At 39.0% G+C, this 17610-nt stretch overlaps 1 protein-coding gene across 3 annotated transcripts in view; it reads right to left on the reverse strand.

Moving 5' to 3' along the window:
- Nucleotides 1-80: 80 nt before the first annotated feature.
- Tbck (TBC1 domain containing kinase) overlaps nucleotides 81-17610 on the reverse strand; it is a 166716-nt gene continuing 149186 nt past the window's right edge. For all 3 annotated transcript variants that reach the window (XM_060392674.1, XM_060392675.1, XM_060392676.1), the window contains one exon: nucleotides 81-1806. In XM_060392674.1, the coding sequence (XP_060248657.1) occupies nucleotides 1696-1806 (111 nt within the window). In that variant the 3' untranslated portion in view covers nucleotides 81-1695. The remainder of the gene's footprint in view (nucleotides 1807-17610) is intronic.

Raw genomic sequence — 17610 nt, forward strand, 5'->3', positions numbered from 1 at the left:
AAGCTTGAGGTTCTTGTACAAACAGTCAGTCTTCACACTGAAGAATAGAAGTTATGAAAAGTAAACATTTTTAAACAAAATTAAAACTAGTCAAAGGGTTTATTTCACTAAGTATATGATACATTCCTATTTCAGGAATCTGAAAAGAATGTTACTCTTACAAATAATGAAATGTCTTAGTTTTTCTGATTTCATATTTGTGGTATATACAATTCTGGTCTCTTGGATTCAGTAAAGCTCAGGATTTGATTTTTCAAATAATGTGGCAGGGGCAGAGGCTGCTGGCTGGCTCTCAGTAAATATTTTCTTCTTCCCACACCCTAGTCAGGGTTTCTGAGCTGGGGAGATGGCTCCCAGCCAGAGGCTATAATCTCAGCTTTCCTTGTCATTCCCTGGGTGCCGCTGTGTGCATAGAGGCTGGCCACTGCTATACAGCAGAAGAAATGTATCTGTCTCTTTGAAAGGAAGGAAACACCCCATTTCCCCCTTTCCCATTCATGTTTTTTCCTTACTTTTTTCCCTGCCTTCTATCTTGCTGTCCCTCTGTAATTTTTCTTCTAGATTGCAGATATGATGGTAGCTGAGGAACCTTGTTTTTAAAAATGGAAAATGATTTTTAATTGAATATATTATCATAGTTTCCCCTTATTTCCTTCCAGATCTTTCCCACCCTTCCAACTACACGCTTTCTTTTTCTTTATTAAGAAGAGAAACAAGAATAAAACAAACCAAAAATAGCACAAAGAAATAACACACATATGAAACCAATAAAAACACAAAATCAGAAACAATAACATAAGAAAAAAAAAAGGCAAAAAATGCACGAGTTCATGTTGTGTTGGTCTTCTACTGCTGGGCATGGGGCCTGACCTTCAGTGTGGTTTATATCTCCAGTGAGACTACTTTAAAGAAATTTTCCTTTGTGAGTGGTTATCAACGGGAGTTGGCTTGTTGGTTAGGGTTTTTTTTTTTTTTTTTTTTTTTTTTAATTCACAAGAAGAAAACTGTTCTGTGGTAAAACAGTAGGAGAAAATATTGGCTGTGGATCATTGTGAAGTAAAGACAGTGATCTCTGCCTGTGCAGACTTGAGCATATTAGATCAGAAAAGCTGTTTGAGTTACTCTTTGAGTTTCCAGCTACAGGAAATGGACAAATATGCTATCAAATATGGCTGGTTTCTGAAATTCCATTCTTTGAGAGTGACGATACCTCTTTTCACAATGGACTAAACACACATGCACACACCTTGTTTGTGTTACCAAATGCCAAATCCATTGTGACTACCCTTTCTAATTTCTGCTGTCGGGAGGAGCTGGTGAATTATGCCATATTTTCTCAACATCTTCGTTAGGACAGTCTACTCAGAGCAGGGGATGGCAGCTTTCTCAGTGCATCTGCATCCTGGATTCTTGATAGTGCTAAATCTGCCCTGTCGGCTGAATTCCTCTGGCTTTATGTGGCAGTGTGGAAAAAAATACATGATCAGATTTTACTATCAAGACAATTCTTCAACAATACATGTACAGCCAAGTTTCCTGCCTAGATAGGTGAACATCTTAGTCACAAGATTTACAAACTTATTTCATGACAAAAGTGTGCAATGCAGTGGTCTGGATGTCCACTTGTGTCTCAGTGTGAGGAGCTGTGCCTTAGGGGTGATGCCACTCTGTCTTGACAGCCATGTGCTTGGTTCTTCATATCTGAGGAGATGGGACAGTGAGGAGTCCTGTTGGCTTGATTTTATTAATGCCGCCATCTAGAATGCAGACTCTTGGATATTTCATCTTCACAAGGTGAGCTGCAAACTGCAAAGAGAGGACAGTGTTACAGAAATCATCCAAAATTTCTTCAACGTCCTGGTTTTTATGGGTGCGAGAGACAAAGGTATTTTTATAGCAATAGTTCCTATCGTTGTCTATTTTGTATAGCTCATTCATTTGTCTTTTAATATAACCTAAATGATCTATTTGTTGCCCCTCCAAACTTTGTTATGGGATAAATGTGTCTCTTTGTTCTCTTATGTGCTTTAGCAAGTGAATAATTTTAATGCAGTGAAAAGGCTGTAGAGAAAATAAGCTCTTCCTAGTTCGTTAGCCTCCTCCCAGGGACTTACTGCCACTCCTCTTCTGTTGTTACCTGGTAACCTTCTATGACAAGCTAAAGCAGTCCCAAATCTATTTTGAACAAGTTTTGATATTATGGTAAAATTATCACAATTCTGTGTAGGATGTCTCAGAGAGGGCCACATTCTAATTATAGCATGTTTCTGAAGCAACCAAATTAACACTTTGAGATCATCAACTTGAAATACACAAGGACTGATCCAAGAGACCTTTTAGGGCCCTGGCACACAGCACTCTACAAAAGCTACACAGACACGGACTTATGCCAGACTTAGCCTCTCCAGGGTCCCCTACTGCCATTTGCATTCACTCTACTCCTGAGCAAGGCTGTCCTGGCCTCTTTTCCAGTCATGGTCCTAGGCTGGTTTTTCTGTGCAGTATCACCTTCACTCTGTTAGGGTCTCACTTAGTTCTCAAAGATTCCTACATGAGCCTCAGTCTTCCGTCTTACAAAATTTATTCAAATTTCCTCATTTTAAGAGTTTTCTTTACCAAACTGTAATCTTCTTGAGGGGAGTGAATTAGTTCTACTTTTTAATTTTTTTAAATTTTAGTATCTGGTACATGACTAGGAGTCAACATACATTTGCTAGGATGAACTTATGTCTTGGCACAGTGGTCTAAACTTAGAAAATAATAGAGCCAGCTGCGTAGTTCAGTCAGGGTAAGTTCAAGGCCTCAGTCCCAGATACTGTGTGTTGTTGACCTGGGGCTCAGAGATATACACGTTAAAAGACACCTCACCTATGGAACATGAGCCTGGAAAGACACAAACATGAATAAAAAAGATATTTAGGGAGGTCTGGATTTTATTTTTATATGAGTCCAAGGCAAGTAGTTCAAGGACAGCTGTACACAATACTGTCCTAAGACAAAAAGGATAAAAGTGTCTGTACAGACAGAGCATGTATTTCTGAACTATGATTGCAGCATTCCTTATAGCAATTCAGATGAATGGATATCAATATTGCTGACCATGCCTCTTTCTCCAACCTCCTCTGTAGTCCCCTAAGAGTCATGTGGCCATTTATAGTTCAAATCCAGATGGCATGCTTTAGTCATAAATAATGTCAGAGAAATTGTAATAGTGCATGTTGACAGGTGTCAGCAGGCCACAGTGAGCTCATCATCTTCCTGCCGTCTTGCTCACTTGTCTTTGAAGCCCAGTCTTCAGGAACAGCGGCACCACATTCATTTACCTGAACGTACAGGTAGCACTGTCCCACACCATATGATTACCAACACAGCTACATTTTCCCACATGCAGCAGTACAATTACTATGGAGGCTGGAAATCCTAGATAAACAGCATTACCAAAAGGGACTAGTGGGTAAGCACTCAGCTTTCAGCACTTTTAAAAAAAACCCTTGGAAGTAAGAAAATGAGCAGAGAGGGGACTATTCTACATTTAACTAATCTCTTAACTGATGCAGTAAAGCTGGGCAGAATTCCTATTGTAGGTGGACATAACAACTAGGTTGCTGTTAAGCAGGGAAACTGGAATGGCAAAATAGGCAGAGGGGCAATCTGAAATAATCAGGTTGCTGCTATGTGGGTGGTCTGAAAAGGAAGCAGAATGGAAGCACCAGGAGATAGAAATGTTCAGATTGCCTTGACAGGATGCAAGCTGCATTTCAATAGTAATAATAATAATAATAAAGCTGTTGGTTTCCATGTAAGACTGGGAGTTCTGCTCTGACTCTTTGTGGTTCCGATCATCTGTGTTTAATATTGACGCTGTAGCAAAACCATGGCAACATCTTCCCAATTCTAGCCCTGTTTTCCAGTGGCTCATTTAACTTGTTTATCAGTCATACATTTCCCTGAGCATCTAGTCAGTATTTAACACTGTTCTAGATTTGGGGTGTTTATGAATGCAGAAAATGGTAATCAAACAGTTAACTCAAAGCAGTGTGGGATTCCAACAACAGAGTGTCTATGTCATTTAAAGAGTTTCTGAGTTTAGCAAGTGTTGGGGTTGCTGTTTTTACCAACTTGTAAAGTGAGTAGAAATTCAAATTTGATGACGAATGCTGCTATACTGACCAGAGAATATTTTGGTGACAGCTTGATCAGTTAGAGAGGAAAGAAACAGCTTTGAATATGCTGGGTGTGACTTGCAGTGTGATAAAGTCAAACACACATGGAGATCTGTAGTGGGACAGGAAGAACCACACATGTAGGCATAACTTGGTTCTATTCTCCCCTCTTCTTCAGCAGTCTTGGGAAATGCTGGAGGGACTGAGCATTGGGGGAAAAGTCCCGAGACTGTATACTCCACAGAGAAACCTTACACCTGGACATACTGAGCAGTACAGGAGTTCAGGTGCTCCAGTGGGCTGGGGATAACATCAGCAGAACTGTCTGGGTGCTTTCAGTAAGGAGCACTATCTAGGTCCACTCCAGACTAGCACTGAGTTCCTGAGGCTGAGCTCCAACAGCAGTTGTTTGCTCAGAGCCCACCTTAGCTGATTCCAATGTCAGCCAGTATGAGAAACCAGTACTAGATTGTGGATTTGGAGGCCCATAAGGAATGGGAGTGTGAAGCGTCAGTGACTCCTACAACTGCTTGAAAGATCCTGATCCACTGCACACAATGTTGACCCACTAGGGACTCCTAGTGAAGTCTCAAAATGGATCCGAGGCTAGGGCGGAAACTTCTTTCCCCTTCTTTACAGAAGTCTAAGGTGACCTTGCTCTCTTCCCACCCCCATCGCCCACATTTCCTTATAGTCATAATAACCTGATTTTTACTGGTGCTTGAGGCTAGCATGGGATGATCTGATCGGTCTTTCAATCATTTAAAGGCTGTTACACTAGATAATAAAGTTAGATCTGCACTCGTGAGTCTGGTCTCCAGAATCTGATTCTTGGGATTCTGTGTGGGCTCCACTGGCACCTACCCGCTCCTCCTCCTCAGTTCCTGATCCCCATAGTGGATAATGGCATTCATTGAAGTTAGTCTGAAATGGAAAGCTGCAGTACTTACAGTGCAGTCCTAGGTGGGAAGAATGGGGCTGTACAGCCAAGGGCTATGGGAAAGATCTGTACAGGTATGGACATTGCTGGGAGAAAGTTTAGTGACTTTTAGACTGCATTCCTTGTGGGCAGAATGCCCATGCAAAGACGTTGAAGGGCTGGTGTTTTTATCATTACTCTCATCGGTACTCTCAGGTGCTGGCATGCATGTCCAGAACTTGGGTAAGCACACCTCAAACCACAGTGTCTAGAAATGACAGGCCTTTGTAGGTGCCATTCCATTTTGTTTTCTTTCTTTATCTTGTATCTTAGCTTGGGCTAAGAGATAGGTTATTTGACTGAAGGAAATCAAGTTCTATGTAGCAGGAAAATGGAATTTTTGAGTAGCCACAGAGTACTAGAGGTTAATTAAGGCCACCAAGACACAACAAGCTGAGGATAGACAAGGTGTAAGAGAAGCACTGAACTGAATAGGATTCTGCAGACAGCCATATTGCAAGCAAATGAGCATATCAAGCAAACAAAAGCCCTGAGTGCTGCGAGATTTAGGGGAGGAACAGATGGGGACAATTCTCATTCAGACCACCACAGAAGGACAACTAAATCTCCTGATTTAACCTTCAGGCTCATGGAGACAGGGCAACCAACACTGCTCAAACCAGAAAAGTCTTATCCACTTCACCTCCCCCTTCCTAACTTCCCCAATAATGCTACTTCTGGATGGGTATGGTACTGAGTGAGGGAACTTGAAAGAATACTGAAATGAGTAGTTGAAGTTCTGCACTTATTTAGGTTGAGGCCAATGCTCTGTCAGCCTTGTGAGTCCTCTTGGCACTCTGGAGTGCTGACAATGGGATATACATTCAGTGTTGCAACATGAAGCCATGCATGGTACATTGGTAATGCATGTGAATTGCTTAACCAACATTTAAGAATTTGGCAAGATCCTAAGTCAATGAAGTTTAAGATGAGAAAAAGCTTTCTCTAAGTCAGTTGTGATATTGCTTAGAAATAAATATATAGCAACATGCTGTGATCATGCATCCTGCTTGTGAGCCTTGATGGGATTGAGAAGTACCTAGATTAAAAACATGTCTGGGTGTGTTCATGAGGGTACTTCAATAGATGACTGAAAAGGGCAGACCTCCTGAAAGCAGCCCAGAGACTGAGGGCCCTGGGTAAAAGAGAAAATGGACACCCCTTCTCTCTGCTCCCTGGGCTCTATGTTAGGAGTAGCTTTGCTCATTCAATGTCCTCATCATGATGGTCCCACCATGAATCTACAGCCCAGATAAGAAATTCACCCTCTGACGTTCTAGTTCTCAAACCTTCATCATAGCAATACCAAGTCTGATCAGCACAGTGTTTTCTTGCCTGGATTATTGAAGACATTTCTGGGATGATTTCTGAAGGTCTTAGTAGACTTGGACGTCTTACCACAATGAAAAGCATACAAGATCTGACAATGATCTAAGCAAGACACTGGAATGGAGTATCAAAATACTGCAATGATTTCTTCCCATTGCTACACGGTCACATGTAATTCTGAATGCTACACTTCAAATTCTTACTGTGTTCTTCCCATAACTGAGATAAGTGTTTTATCCCTGTTATTTTTGTATTCATGTATTAATCTTACAAATTGTAGTTAACTTGTACTTCATAAAATGTGAAGTGGGTTTTCACAGAAATAATTAGTGGCAATGAAGAAGCAGCAACTTTTTCTTCCTTTGTAATTTCACTCAGAGATGAAAACAGCAACAGTGCAACACCAATGAGGGGACGCCATGGTCTGCAATAACTTTAAACCCTGCCATGTGCAGTCGGAAAAGCACAGGTCACACCAGGGAATCCCAGGAGTAGTGCACATTGGCCTCTTAGCATATTTCTGCTGCTATAACAGAATATCACAGATGAGGTAACTTATGACGAAAGCTTATTTTAAACAGTTCTGGAATAGGGTAAGCTCAATACTGAGGAGTCGTATCAGGTGAGGGCTTCCTGTGCATCTTAACACGGCAGGTCAAATTTCCCTTCAATCAGGAGCCTTCTAGTATGATAACCAACCCAATTTTGGCCCTCTCTCTCATGAGAGTAGTATGCTGGATAAAATTTTAAAGGTTCTACATGTCATAATATTAGCAGGAAGTAATTTTCAACAAAATTTTGGCAGGGGTGTTAAAAACCACAGCTAATAGAAAAGCCTAATTCTTCAATAAAAAAGGTAAGAGAATTTACAAGAAAAGTCATTACAATAATTCAGCATTTTGAGACACATTTTTTCATAGACAATTACTCTAATGGTGTCTTTGAGATTTGAAATCCTTAACATGGTATACATTAGGGTTACAACAAACTTATAAGCATTGTTTCTGGTTTTGAACAAGCTAATTTTGGGATTAGAAATTTGACAGTATGAGATTATGTATTAAATGGTTTTTAAGAGTTTGTATTACATAGAGTTACATGTTTAACTATAGTGAATTAAATCTATGTATTTTGTGTTTTACCTATTTGTCTATAGTTTCTACCTTAACTTCATTTCTTCCCAGTATTTTTCTGTTTCTTTTCATTAAGAATCATGTTAAAAACTGTAATAAAAAATAAATAATTTTAAAAATGTTAAAAATGGATAATGTTAAAACATAAAAATAGATCAGAATGGTAAAATCAGTCCTCAGTTCAGCTTAAAGATCATTTTGCAGTGAATTTAGCTGATTATTATTATGCCCATATAATCTTGTCACCTTTTTTCTTACAAATTCTAGACACTGTAACATTTAACACATAAGTTATTAAAAATGAAAAGACATATATATATTATATAATTATATTATATAATTATATGTGATACCAGTGGTATCACATTAAAAAATAACAATGACCAGGTTTGGAGGCTCACCCCTGGAGGGTGCAGGTGACTAGAATACCAGTAGTATTACAGTTACAACATAACAGTGTCTGGTTTTAGAAGGTTAACCCCTGGAGGGTGTAGCTAGAGACTGTCACAAGTTTGAGGCCGGCTTGGATTTCAGACAGGTTATCTTTAAAAAAGAAGAAAACTGTCCCCTTCTCAATCTGTCTCTATCAATACATCCACATATACTACAATATTTGTTTACATGAGTTTTTTGTTGTTGTTTTTGTTTTTTTGAGACAGGCTTTCTCTGTGTAGCCTTGGCTGTCCTGGACTCACTTGTAGACCAGGCTGGCTTAGAACTCACAGATATCCTCCTGCCTCTGTCTTCCTTAGTGCTGGCATTACAGGTGTGTGCCACTGTGCCTGCTACATGAGTTATTTGAATTGGGATACAAACACAACGCAACAGATGCCCTTTGAATCTCCTTTACTTCTAGATTTCTTCTGTCTCCATTTCTTTTCATGAGGCCTGCCCTCTCAAATTCTTTCAAATAAGCTTTTTTCTGTCATTGCTCTTTTTTCTCAGTCACTCTTACCAAGGCTAGTAATAAGGTATACCTTGTCAAACCCAATCAACAGGATCACTTTGGTTGGAATTCCACTTGTCCCACCAGTGTCACTGGCACAGTTGACTATGTCCTTCCCTTCACATAACTTGCCTCCATTAGTCTTTTGTCTTCCACTCACCTCTGATTTCAGCTGTCCCCTTTGGTGGGCTTTCTGTACATTTTCTCTGTCCCATGGCTTTGTCTTCCTTGTTCATCTGCTGTGATATTACTTGATTTCACAGTTTAACTCTCATCTATATACTGGTGACCATACTATTTCTTCCCTAACCTATAAGCTCATTCGTCTGTCTGTCCTAGACTTACTAAAGGTCTACTCAATGTTTTCAAATGAGAACAGTGGTTTCTAGCCACTTCTACCTCAACCTCCTTCCTGAAGCTTTCTTCATCTCAGAAAATGGCAACTCATTCCTCCAGGTAGTTAGGTAATAAAGCTGATTGATTGACTGATTGATTGATTCATTCATTCGTTCTCTTCTTTTTCTTTCTTCTCTCTCTCTCATACACAGACACACATAGTTTTTAACTCTTAAAACACATTCATAACGTGAACCTTCCTTATCCCCTTGTATACTGAAATGGCCTAACTGACCTATTATTTGACCCTTAGATTACAAGCATTTAACTCTTAGCTGGTCTTCCTGCTTCTATCCCAGCCTACCATAGTCTAATTCCCATACAATGTGAGTATGCTTTTTTTTCCCAAGACTGTTTTGATTGCTCTAATCTATATAAATCCCAGAACCAAATAGTTGCCTTCCTCTTCTCTTTCCCTATTTACTTTTCTAAATAGAAGAATTTACATTTACAACATTCACCAATTGTACAATTCAGATTTAAAAAGTAGACAAATGAGATACAAGGTAGTGCTTGGTGAAGTCTGGATGATCCCATGATCTAGGCCCACACCCACTGAGGCTTAGTAGTCACTAGGTCACATATCCCTTTCTCAATCAGAGGATAACTGTATTTCTCTCAAAAATAGCATACATGTATAAATTTACATATTTTTCCACATGTTCAAAGACCTCACAGTGCACTCTAGATAAAAACTTTTATATGAATTAATTTCAATTAAAATTTTAGGATACTCACTTAACACTTAGGTGTTTCTTTTGTATGATGGTCCTCTATAGACCCTTAAGTTATTGCTTAACAATAGTTTATACAGTCAAAGAAGTCCTACCAGTCTTGTCTGAAGAGGAAAAAATGTGAAAAGTAAATATGACAGTGAAGTTATTTGAAATAGTTCTTGTTCCTAAGAAAATGCACCCTGGCTCGTGTTAGAGAATAGCATTTCTAATAAAATTCTACCACCTAATAACACTTGCGTCAGGAGGCCCAAAGAGTCTTCTGGTATATTTCCCTTTGATCTGAATATTTGGGAAGCAAAGTTCAGCACTAATCATTTATCATCTTTTGTTTACACTGGACGACTTACAACACTAATCCCACATTGTATGTCAGCCCTGGTCATATTACATGGTGTCGGCTATGCTCTGAAAAGAACGTATATGATAAAAACTCAGATTCAAAACATTTAGGGCTGTGATGGCTCACAGCCGAGTTCTAACCTCTGCAGGTCAGGCAAGAGGGCTCCTGTGCTTAGCTCTTATGCAGCCACACACATTCCTGTGGCAGGGAGTGATTGTGTGGTGGGAGGGGAGGGAAGGTAGAATTCGGAGCCGGCCACACCTTAAACAGAATACTTCTAGTAAATGTAAGTAAAATGGTCAAAGTCTGGACTAGTGGGTTACAGTCTCCTTGACTGCATTCCTACATAGATGCTGCTGCTGTTGCTGTATCCTGTAAAGCCTCTGAAAAGCTATGAGGGTAGGTAGCTTCTCAATAGCTCTAGGACAGTTTTCAGCTCACAGTTCTATCAGAGTAAGTTACTGGCCATCATTCAGTAAACCAGACTTATGTAGAAGAGTTTTCACTGCTAACTTTCATACAATGTTCACATTATACAGAGCTTAACATGTTCAAGCTGCATTTATATTTAAAATTTTTCTTCTCATCTGATATAGAGCCACAGACTAAAATATTCAGTGATAAGCATGACATGGAAAAAGTCAGGAAGAAGTCCAGGGCTAACCACATAATGCAAATAGGCTGAGAAAGTGGAAGGATTACTTGGAACTGACAAAGGACATTTGCTTCCTATTCTTTATCTAGAAGTTTAAAAACAACTATAAAAACATGCATATAAATGGCCCTATAGAAATTATGTTAAAATCTATGAATTTGAAAAACTAAGTAGCTATTATATTGAATCACACTGGTTTCTATAGAGACAATTTGTATGTTCATTTGGCTTTAAGTATTTTAGAAATAACTTAGTCTGTTGGGCACACAGGTATAGTAGGATAATCTAAAGACTAGTAGGAAGATCTTGAGCAAAGAGGGAATGTACTAATAAGAGTGGCTTGGGTTTGTATTCTTAATTTAGTTCACATTTTGATAGCTATAGTGATAGCATTATAAATAAAGGCCTAGGGTAGGTGATGAGAATCTGAGAATAGAACCCTTATAAATCAACTTTCTGCCCCACTTACATGCCCATCTATCCATCCATCCACCCACCCACCCATCCATGCACCCTTCCATTCTTCTACCCATTCATCATTTCCCCCGACCCCATCCTAGAAATTGAACAGAGGGCCCCATGTACACTAGACAAGAGCTCTACCACTAAGCTACTCCCCTAGCTTTGGTGCCCTTATGAATCAGACCCTATAGAGTTTCCTTACCACTTTGCCATAGGAAACACAGTGAAAAGATGGCTATCTATGAATAGTAAGCAGACCCTCACTAGACACTGAATCTGCAAGACCTTGGACTTTCCAACTTTGGGAACTGTTTAATTTGGCAAGTCAAACCATAACTGAGAAATCAATTTCTCTTTCTGGTTTTTTGAGACAGGGTTTCTCTGTGCAGCCTTGACTGTCCTGGAACTCACTGCAGATCAGGCTGACCTCAAACTCACAGAAATTCATGCAATAACAAATTTTATTCAGAGCATCAGACAATTTACACTCTGAAGGTTAAGAATAGTCATCTGAGTAAAGTATATAACCACAAACACAAGCCACATGTGGCAAAAGCATGTTTTTCCACAAAAACATTTGAATAAACATTGCTAACGCAAACTCACTCCTATCTACCACACCTGGGAGGGATTATGAAAACACATTCCAAGAAAATTCTATGTTTCAAAGTAACTGAAGTCAGGAGACTCTTGTCTTGTTTTCTCACAAGTACTCAGAATTCTCACTGACTCTATTCTTTGTTCTGACATTTCCTTAAAGTAGAATGATTTTGCTCATAGCTAAAGAGCACATGTTTTCTTAAGGACATTTAAGTTGAGTAAAATCTACCTTGGAGCTTTTATTTTCTTCTGGTCAGTTTTCCAGTCAGAGACTCATTACTGTCTCTAGAGTTACAATCACACAGCTTTAATCCCAGAAACTTGACAGTATTATACTAAGTTGTCATTCTCACTCAGCAACAGTTTCTTCTAGGAAAGATCGATTCATAATGGGGCTTGAAAAGAGCTTTATGAGACTTATGTTGAGAGTAGGGTAGTGTAAGCAAATGGATGTTATAGGTATTGGAAAACAAATTTCCTTTTATACCTCTGATTAATGGAAAAAAAATCCTCTGGCAAATTTTTAAGGATATATGACCTATTTAAAACATTTGGTCATTTACGGCATGATACTAATGGTAGATTTTATCAACTATTGCTATATCAGATGTACACTAGTCTGGGATTAACTTAGTTTTACAGGAAATACCTTTATGTTTATAAAAGCAAATTTTATTTCATTTAAAAAAATTTGTGTGTGTGTGTGTGAGCATGCGTATGTGTGTGTGCATCAGGCTTTATGTCCAGGGTGCTGTTTAGCAACTGAAGATAATTTTTCCTGTGAGTTTTGGAAAATTTATCATTTCAAAGACACAGAAGTAGTACTTTGCTGTGATTTTCATTTTAAATATAACACTATTATACCTGAGTTGACATTAAGCCCATTGGTACAAAGATCTTCCCAATCTTATAATTTTTTTATTTAACTTTTATTAATTATACTTTATTCATTTTGTATCCCCCCATAAGCCCCTCCCTCCTCCCCTCCTGCTCCCCCCCCTTTCTGCATGCATGCCCCTCCCCATGTCCACTGATTGGGGAGGTCCTCCTCTCCTTCTTTCTGCTCTTAGTCTATCAGTTCTCATCAGAAGTGGCTGCATTGTCAGGGTTCTAGGTTATCTCCATGAATAGTCCTTGGTTGGAGTATGAGTCTTTGGGAAGTTCCCTGTGTTCCCAATCTTATAATTTTGACCAATATAGATGCAATCTATATTGAATACATCTGGTAATATCACAGTAGTTCTCAACCTTCCTAAAGCTGCAACCCTTTAATACAGTTCCTCATGTTGTAGTGATCCCCAGCCATAAAATCATTTTCATTGCTCCTTCATAATTATAATTTTGCTAGTGTTATAAATAGTAATGTAAATAATTTTGGAGGAAGGTTGGCCAAACGTCTATCGTGCTGTAGAGGCTGAGAAGCACTGGTATAGTAACATTAGAACCTTTATATTTATATTGCAAGATACAAGAGTTCTAGTTTGAATGTCAGATGGGTGATTTTAATTCTGTCATATACTATGCAGATGGTTCACTTATTCTTTCTAGGAGTATTTAAAATATATGTGCTACTTGTTAAATTCAGTACCTTATACTCCTTTTGTATATGAAAGGTCTGTTTCACACTGCTTTGGTTGCTCAAGACTGGCAGTATGTTTTGAAGCCAGGAAATGTGCACCTTCTGACTGTTATTTTTCTGGATTGTTTTGGCCATCCTGGTATCTAGAAATTCTGTACGAACTATAGGATAATTTTTTCCTACTTCTACAAAAAATGCCATTAGCATCGTGGCATCATTGTCCTAGCATTTTCATGAAGGCAATACTTTGAAGAGAGCTTATAGTCCTTCCATTTACTTAGATCATCAATTCCTTTCAGCAATACTTTGTAGTTGCAATGTACAAATTTACTTATTTCTCAATTAATTCATAGTCATTATTTCTCAGAGTATATATATAATTTTTATTTTTTTAGATTTAATTTTTTTAATTTTTAATTTTTTTAATTTTTATTATTAGTTACATTTTATTAACTCTGTATCCCAGCTGTATCCTACTCCCTCATTCCCTCCCAAATCCACCCTCTCTCCCTCATCTCTTCCCTGACCCTTTCCAAGTCCACTGATTGGGGAGGACCTCCTCCCCTTTCATCTGACCCTGTTTTATCAGGTATCTTCAGGACTGGCTGCAAAGTCCTCCTCTGTGACCTAGCAGGACTGTTCCTCCCTTGTGGGGTGGGGAGGTCAAAGAGCCTGCCATTGAGTTCCTGTCAGAAATAGTTCCTGTTCCCCTTACTATGGGAAACCAAATGGTTACTGAGCTACCACAGGCTACATCTGAGCAGAGGTTCTAGGTTATATCCATACATGGTCCTTGGTGGAGTATCAGTCTCAGAAAAGACCCCTGTGCCCAGATATATTTGCTCAACCATGTTTGTAGAAGCTTTATTTGTAATAGCCAGAACCTGGAAACCACCCAGATGTCCATCAACAGAGGAATGGATATAGAAATTGTGGTATTTTCACACAATGGAATACTACTCAGCAATCAAAAATGAGGAAATCGTGAAATTTGCAGGCAAATGGTGGGACCTAGAAAAGATCATTCTGAGTGAGGTATCCCAGAAGGAGAAAGACACACACGGTATAAACTCACTTATATAGAACTACAAGATATGATAAACATAATGAAATCTATACACCTAAAGAAGATAAATAAGAAAGAGGACACGGGGTAAGATGATCAATCCTCACTTAGAAAGACAAATGGAGGTGCATTGGACACAGGAGAAAACAAGTAACAGGACAGGAGCCTACAGCAGAGGGCCTCTGAAATACTCTATCTAGCAGTGTGTCAAAGCAGATACTAAGACTCATAACCAAACCTTCAGCAGAGTGCAGGGAATCATATGAAAGAAGGGGGAGTTAGTATGACGTGGAAAGGACAGGAGCTCCATAAGAACCAAATATATCTGGGCACAGGGGTCTTTTCTGAGTATATATTTTAAAATGAGTTTTAATCCATATATAAAAGCAAAGTATATACATATTAATGAGCAGCATTTCACTACTGGTAAGGATTGTGGAGTTTAAATCGGATTACAATATCTATTTCATTAAACATCTATCAGCTTTTTATGACAAAACCTTTCAAAATCCTTTCTTCTGGCTTTTGGACTGTACATATGCTACCCACACTCGCCACCCCATGCAGCGGGCACGCTTACACTCGCTCTCTAACTGTAACAGCACATTCCCTTCAACTCTGGCTCTCTATGTCTAGCACACTATACTTAATGATCCCCACTTCATCCACAGTCAGCAATGACAGGATTCCACTGTTCTTGTGGCGAAATAGTATTTTACTGTAGGTATTCAGCACATATGGTCCATCCATTTTTGATTTGCACCTGTGTGCAGGTGCGTGTGCACTTGTGGATGGAGCACATAATTTGAGAGGATGTCTTCCTCAAACACCTGTGGCCTTATCTTTTGAGACAGAACAAGAGGACACTGATTTGACTAGACTGAGCAGGTAAGCAAGAAGCAGGGAATCTCTGAATCAGTAGTACTGGGTTTACAGAGAACATCATTTCGCTTTCTTTACACGTGATCTGGGGGACTGTAAGTCAGGTCCTCATGCTTTAGCAGTAAGTACTTACCAACTGAGTTATCTCCCAGCCCTGCTTTCCTTTCTTTGGCTGTGATATCTACAGGTAGAGAGTGCTCTCTTGATTTCTGCTTCATATTATTAGCTATTGACAAACAGCATTGCTACTGATTTTATCTCTTGCAAATAATGGCTTCATTAGTCTTGGCACTTTGTTTTGGAGCGTGGGTATTTTTCTGTATGAAATGATGTTAATGTTAAGCAGTGACAATTTGGTTTCTTTCTGTTCTGATTTGACTTTTTTTTTTCCTCCTGTCTAATTTTTTTTATTTTAATGTCTTATTTATTTTTATAGCAGTTCAGAGTCAATGCTGAAAATCTTCATAAACATCCCTAAGTCTAACTTTATTCCAGCCTCTTATGCTTTCATAGAAACATGTATTTGCTAAAATACAAATCTGTCAGGGACAAGTCACTGCTTCAAAGTTAAAAGTGGTATTAGTTTGTTTGATTTCCAAGTAGTCAATGTAAGTACATACGCATTGCTTTTTTATATTTTAATAGTTATTTGTATTTTACTATTTATTTACTAAAAAATAATTGTATTTTTTTTTTCAATGCAGTTTATTCAGGAACCTTGAACAATCCTCGGACCCTGGGGAAAGCCAGCCCACAGCTTAAATAGCCTCTGGGTAGCCAACCCAGGCGTGCCACGTGTGCAATGCAGATAGGTCCACATACATGGAAGCAAGCCAGATCCTCGGCCTTAGCCAAATGTGGAATTTTTCGTGACAGAGAGCACTCACCATCGGGAAGGTGGAAGGCGGAAACCAGCTCCATCTTTAGGGCATAGCATTCCGCAGCTCTCTACAGCCTATTAGTGGACTTGGGGAGTGGCATGCAAGCAGAGGGGAGGACGGAGGGGCTTATGGGGGGATGCAGAATGAATAAAGTGTAATTGATGAAAAATTAAAAAAAAAAGGGAAAAAAATAATTTAAGAACCTCCTGTCTAATTTTGCTGACCAGGAATTCCAGCATAAGGCTGAATAAATATAGGCACTGTTGTCTTGTTTCAAGTCTTAAGAGAAAGTGCTCAGCTGTGTAATGCACAGAATTATGCTGGCTGCCTTCTTATAAATGGTCTTTATTATTTTATACCAAGTTTGCTTAGCACTTTTTATCATACACAAGAATGATGCATGTTATCATATGTTCCCTTTTCAGCAGCAGTTGAGATAAGCATATGGTTCTGCACTTCGTTCTGTTGGTGTGGGATATCATTAATTTGTATACACTCAATCATTCTTTTTTGTGTGTGTAATTTTAATTTTTTTTACAATTTATTCATTGTATATGCCGATTGTAGCCCCCTCCCTCAACTCCTCCCAGTTCCATCCTCCCTCCATCTTCCCCCCCATCCCCTTCCCCTAGTCCACTGAAAGGGGGAGTTCTCCTTTTCTGCCATCTGCCCTTAGCTTATCAAGTCTCATCAGGACTGCCTGGATCCTCTTCCTCTGTGGCCTAGCAAGGCCACATCGCCAAGGACAAGTGATCAAAGAGCAGGCAACGGAGTTCATGACAGAGGCAGCCCCTGCTCCCCTTACTCAGAAACCCACATGGAGACTGAGCTGCCTATTGGCTACACTCAATTATTCTTGCATCACAGGGATGAATTCTATATAATGCTATATCTTTTAGTATATTGTGTTTCCATTTTCATTTATTTCAAGAATTTAAACAAAAAATTTCTTTCTTAATTTCATTAATCCATTGGTTATTCAAAACTAAGTTGGCTCACATGGATTTGTACTTTATAAAGCTTTTTCTATCACTGATTTTTATTTTTTGAACTGAACAGAAAACATGTGACATTTCACTTTTTAAAAGTTTGTTGAAAATAATTTGTTGCTTATTGCATACTCTATGTTGGAGAATGTTCCATGTTGGAGTGAGAGGAATAAATATATTAGGCAGCTATTTGTTGGAGTGAGAGGAATAAATATATTAGGCAGCTATATTATTGCAGAACAGTCTGACTATGCTTCTTCAGAATGGTCTTTTCAGGAACGTGTTAGGGTTGCCTCATCAGTCTACGGCCACACTACCCTGAGCACAGTGAATCTTGTTTGAGCTCTGAAGTAGGTCAGGGATGGGCTAGTCTGTACCTGCTTTGTTGCTATGCTCCTAAACTCAATCTCCAGAACTTTTTTTATGATGCTCATATACAAATGAAGTGAGCATCATTAAGTTCCTCAAAATCT

The sequence above is a fragment of the Meriones unguiculatus genome, chromosome 10 (assembly GCF_030254825.1).
Source record: "Meriones unguiculatus strain TT.TT164.6M chromosome 10, Bangor_MerUng_6.1, whole genome shotgun sequence".
Classification (NCBI taxonomy): Eukaryota; Metazoa; Chordata; class Mammalia; order Rodentia; family Muridae; genus Meriones; species Meriones unguiculatus.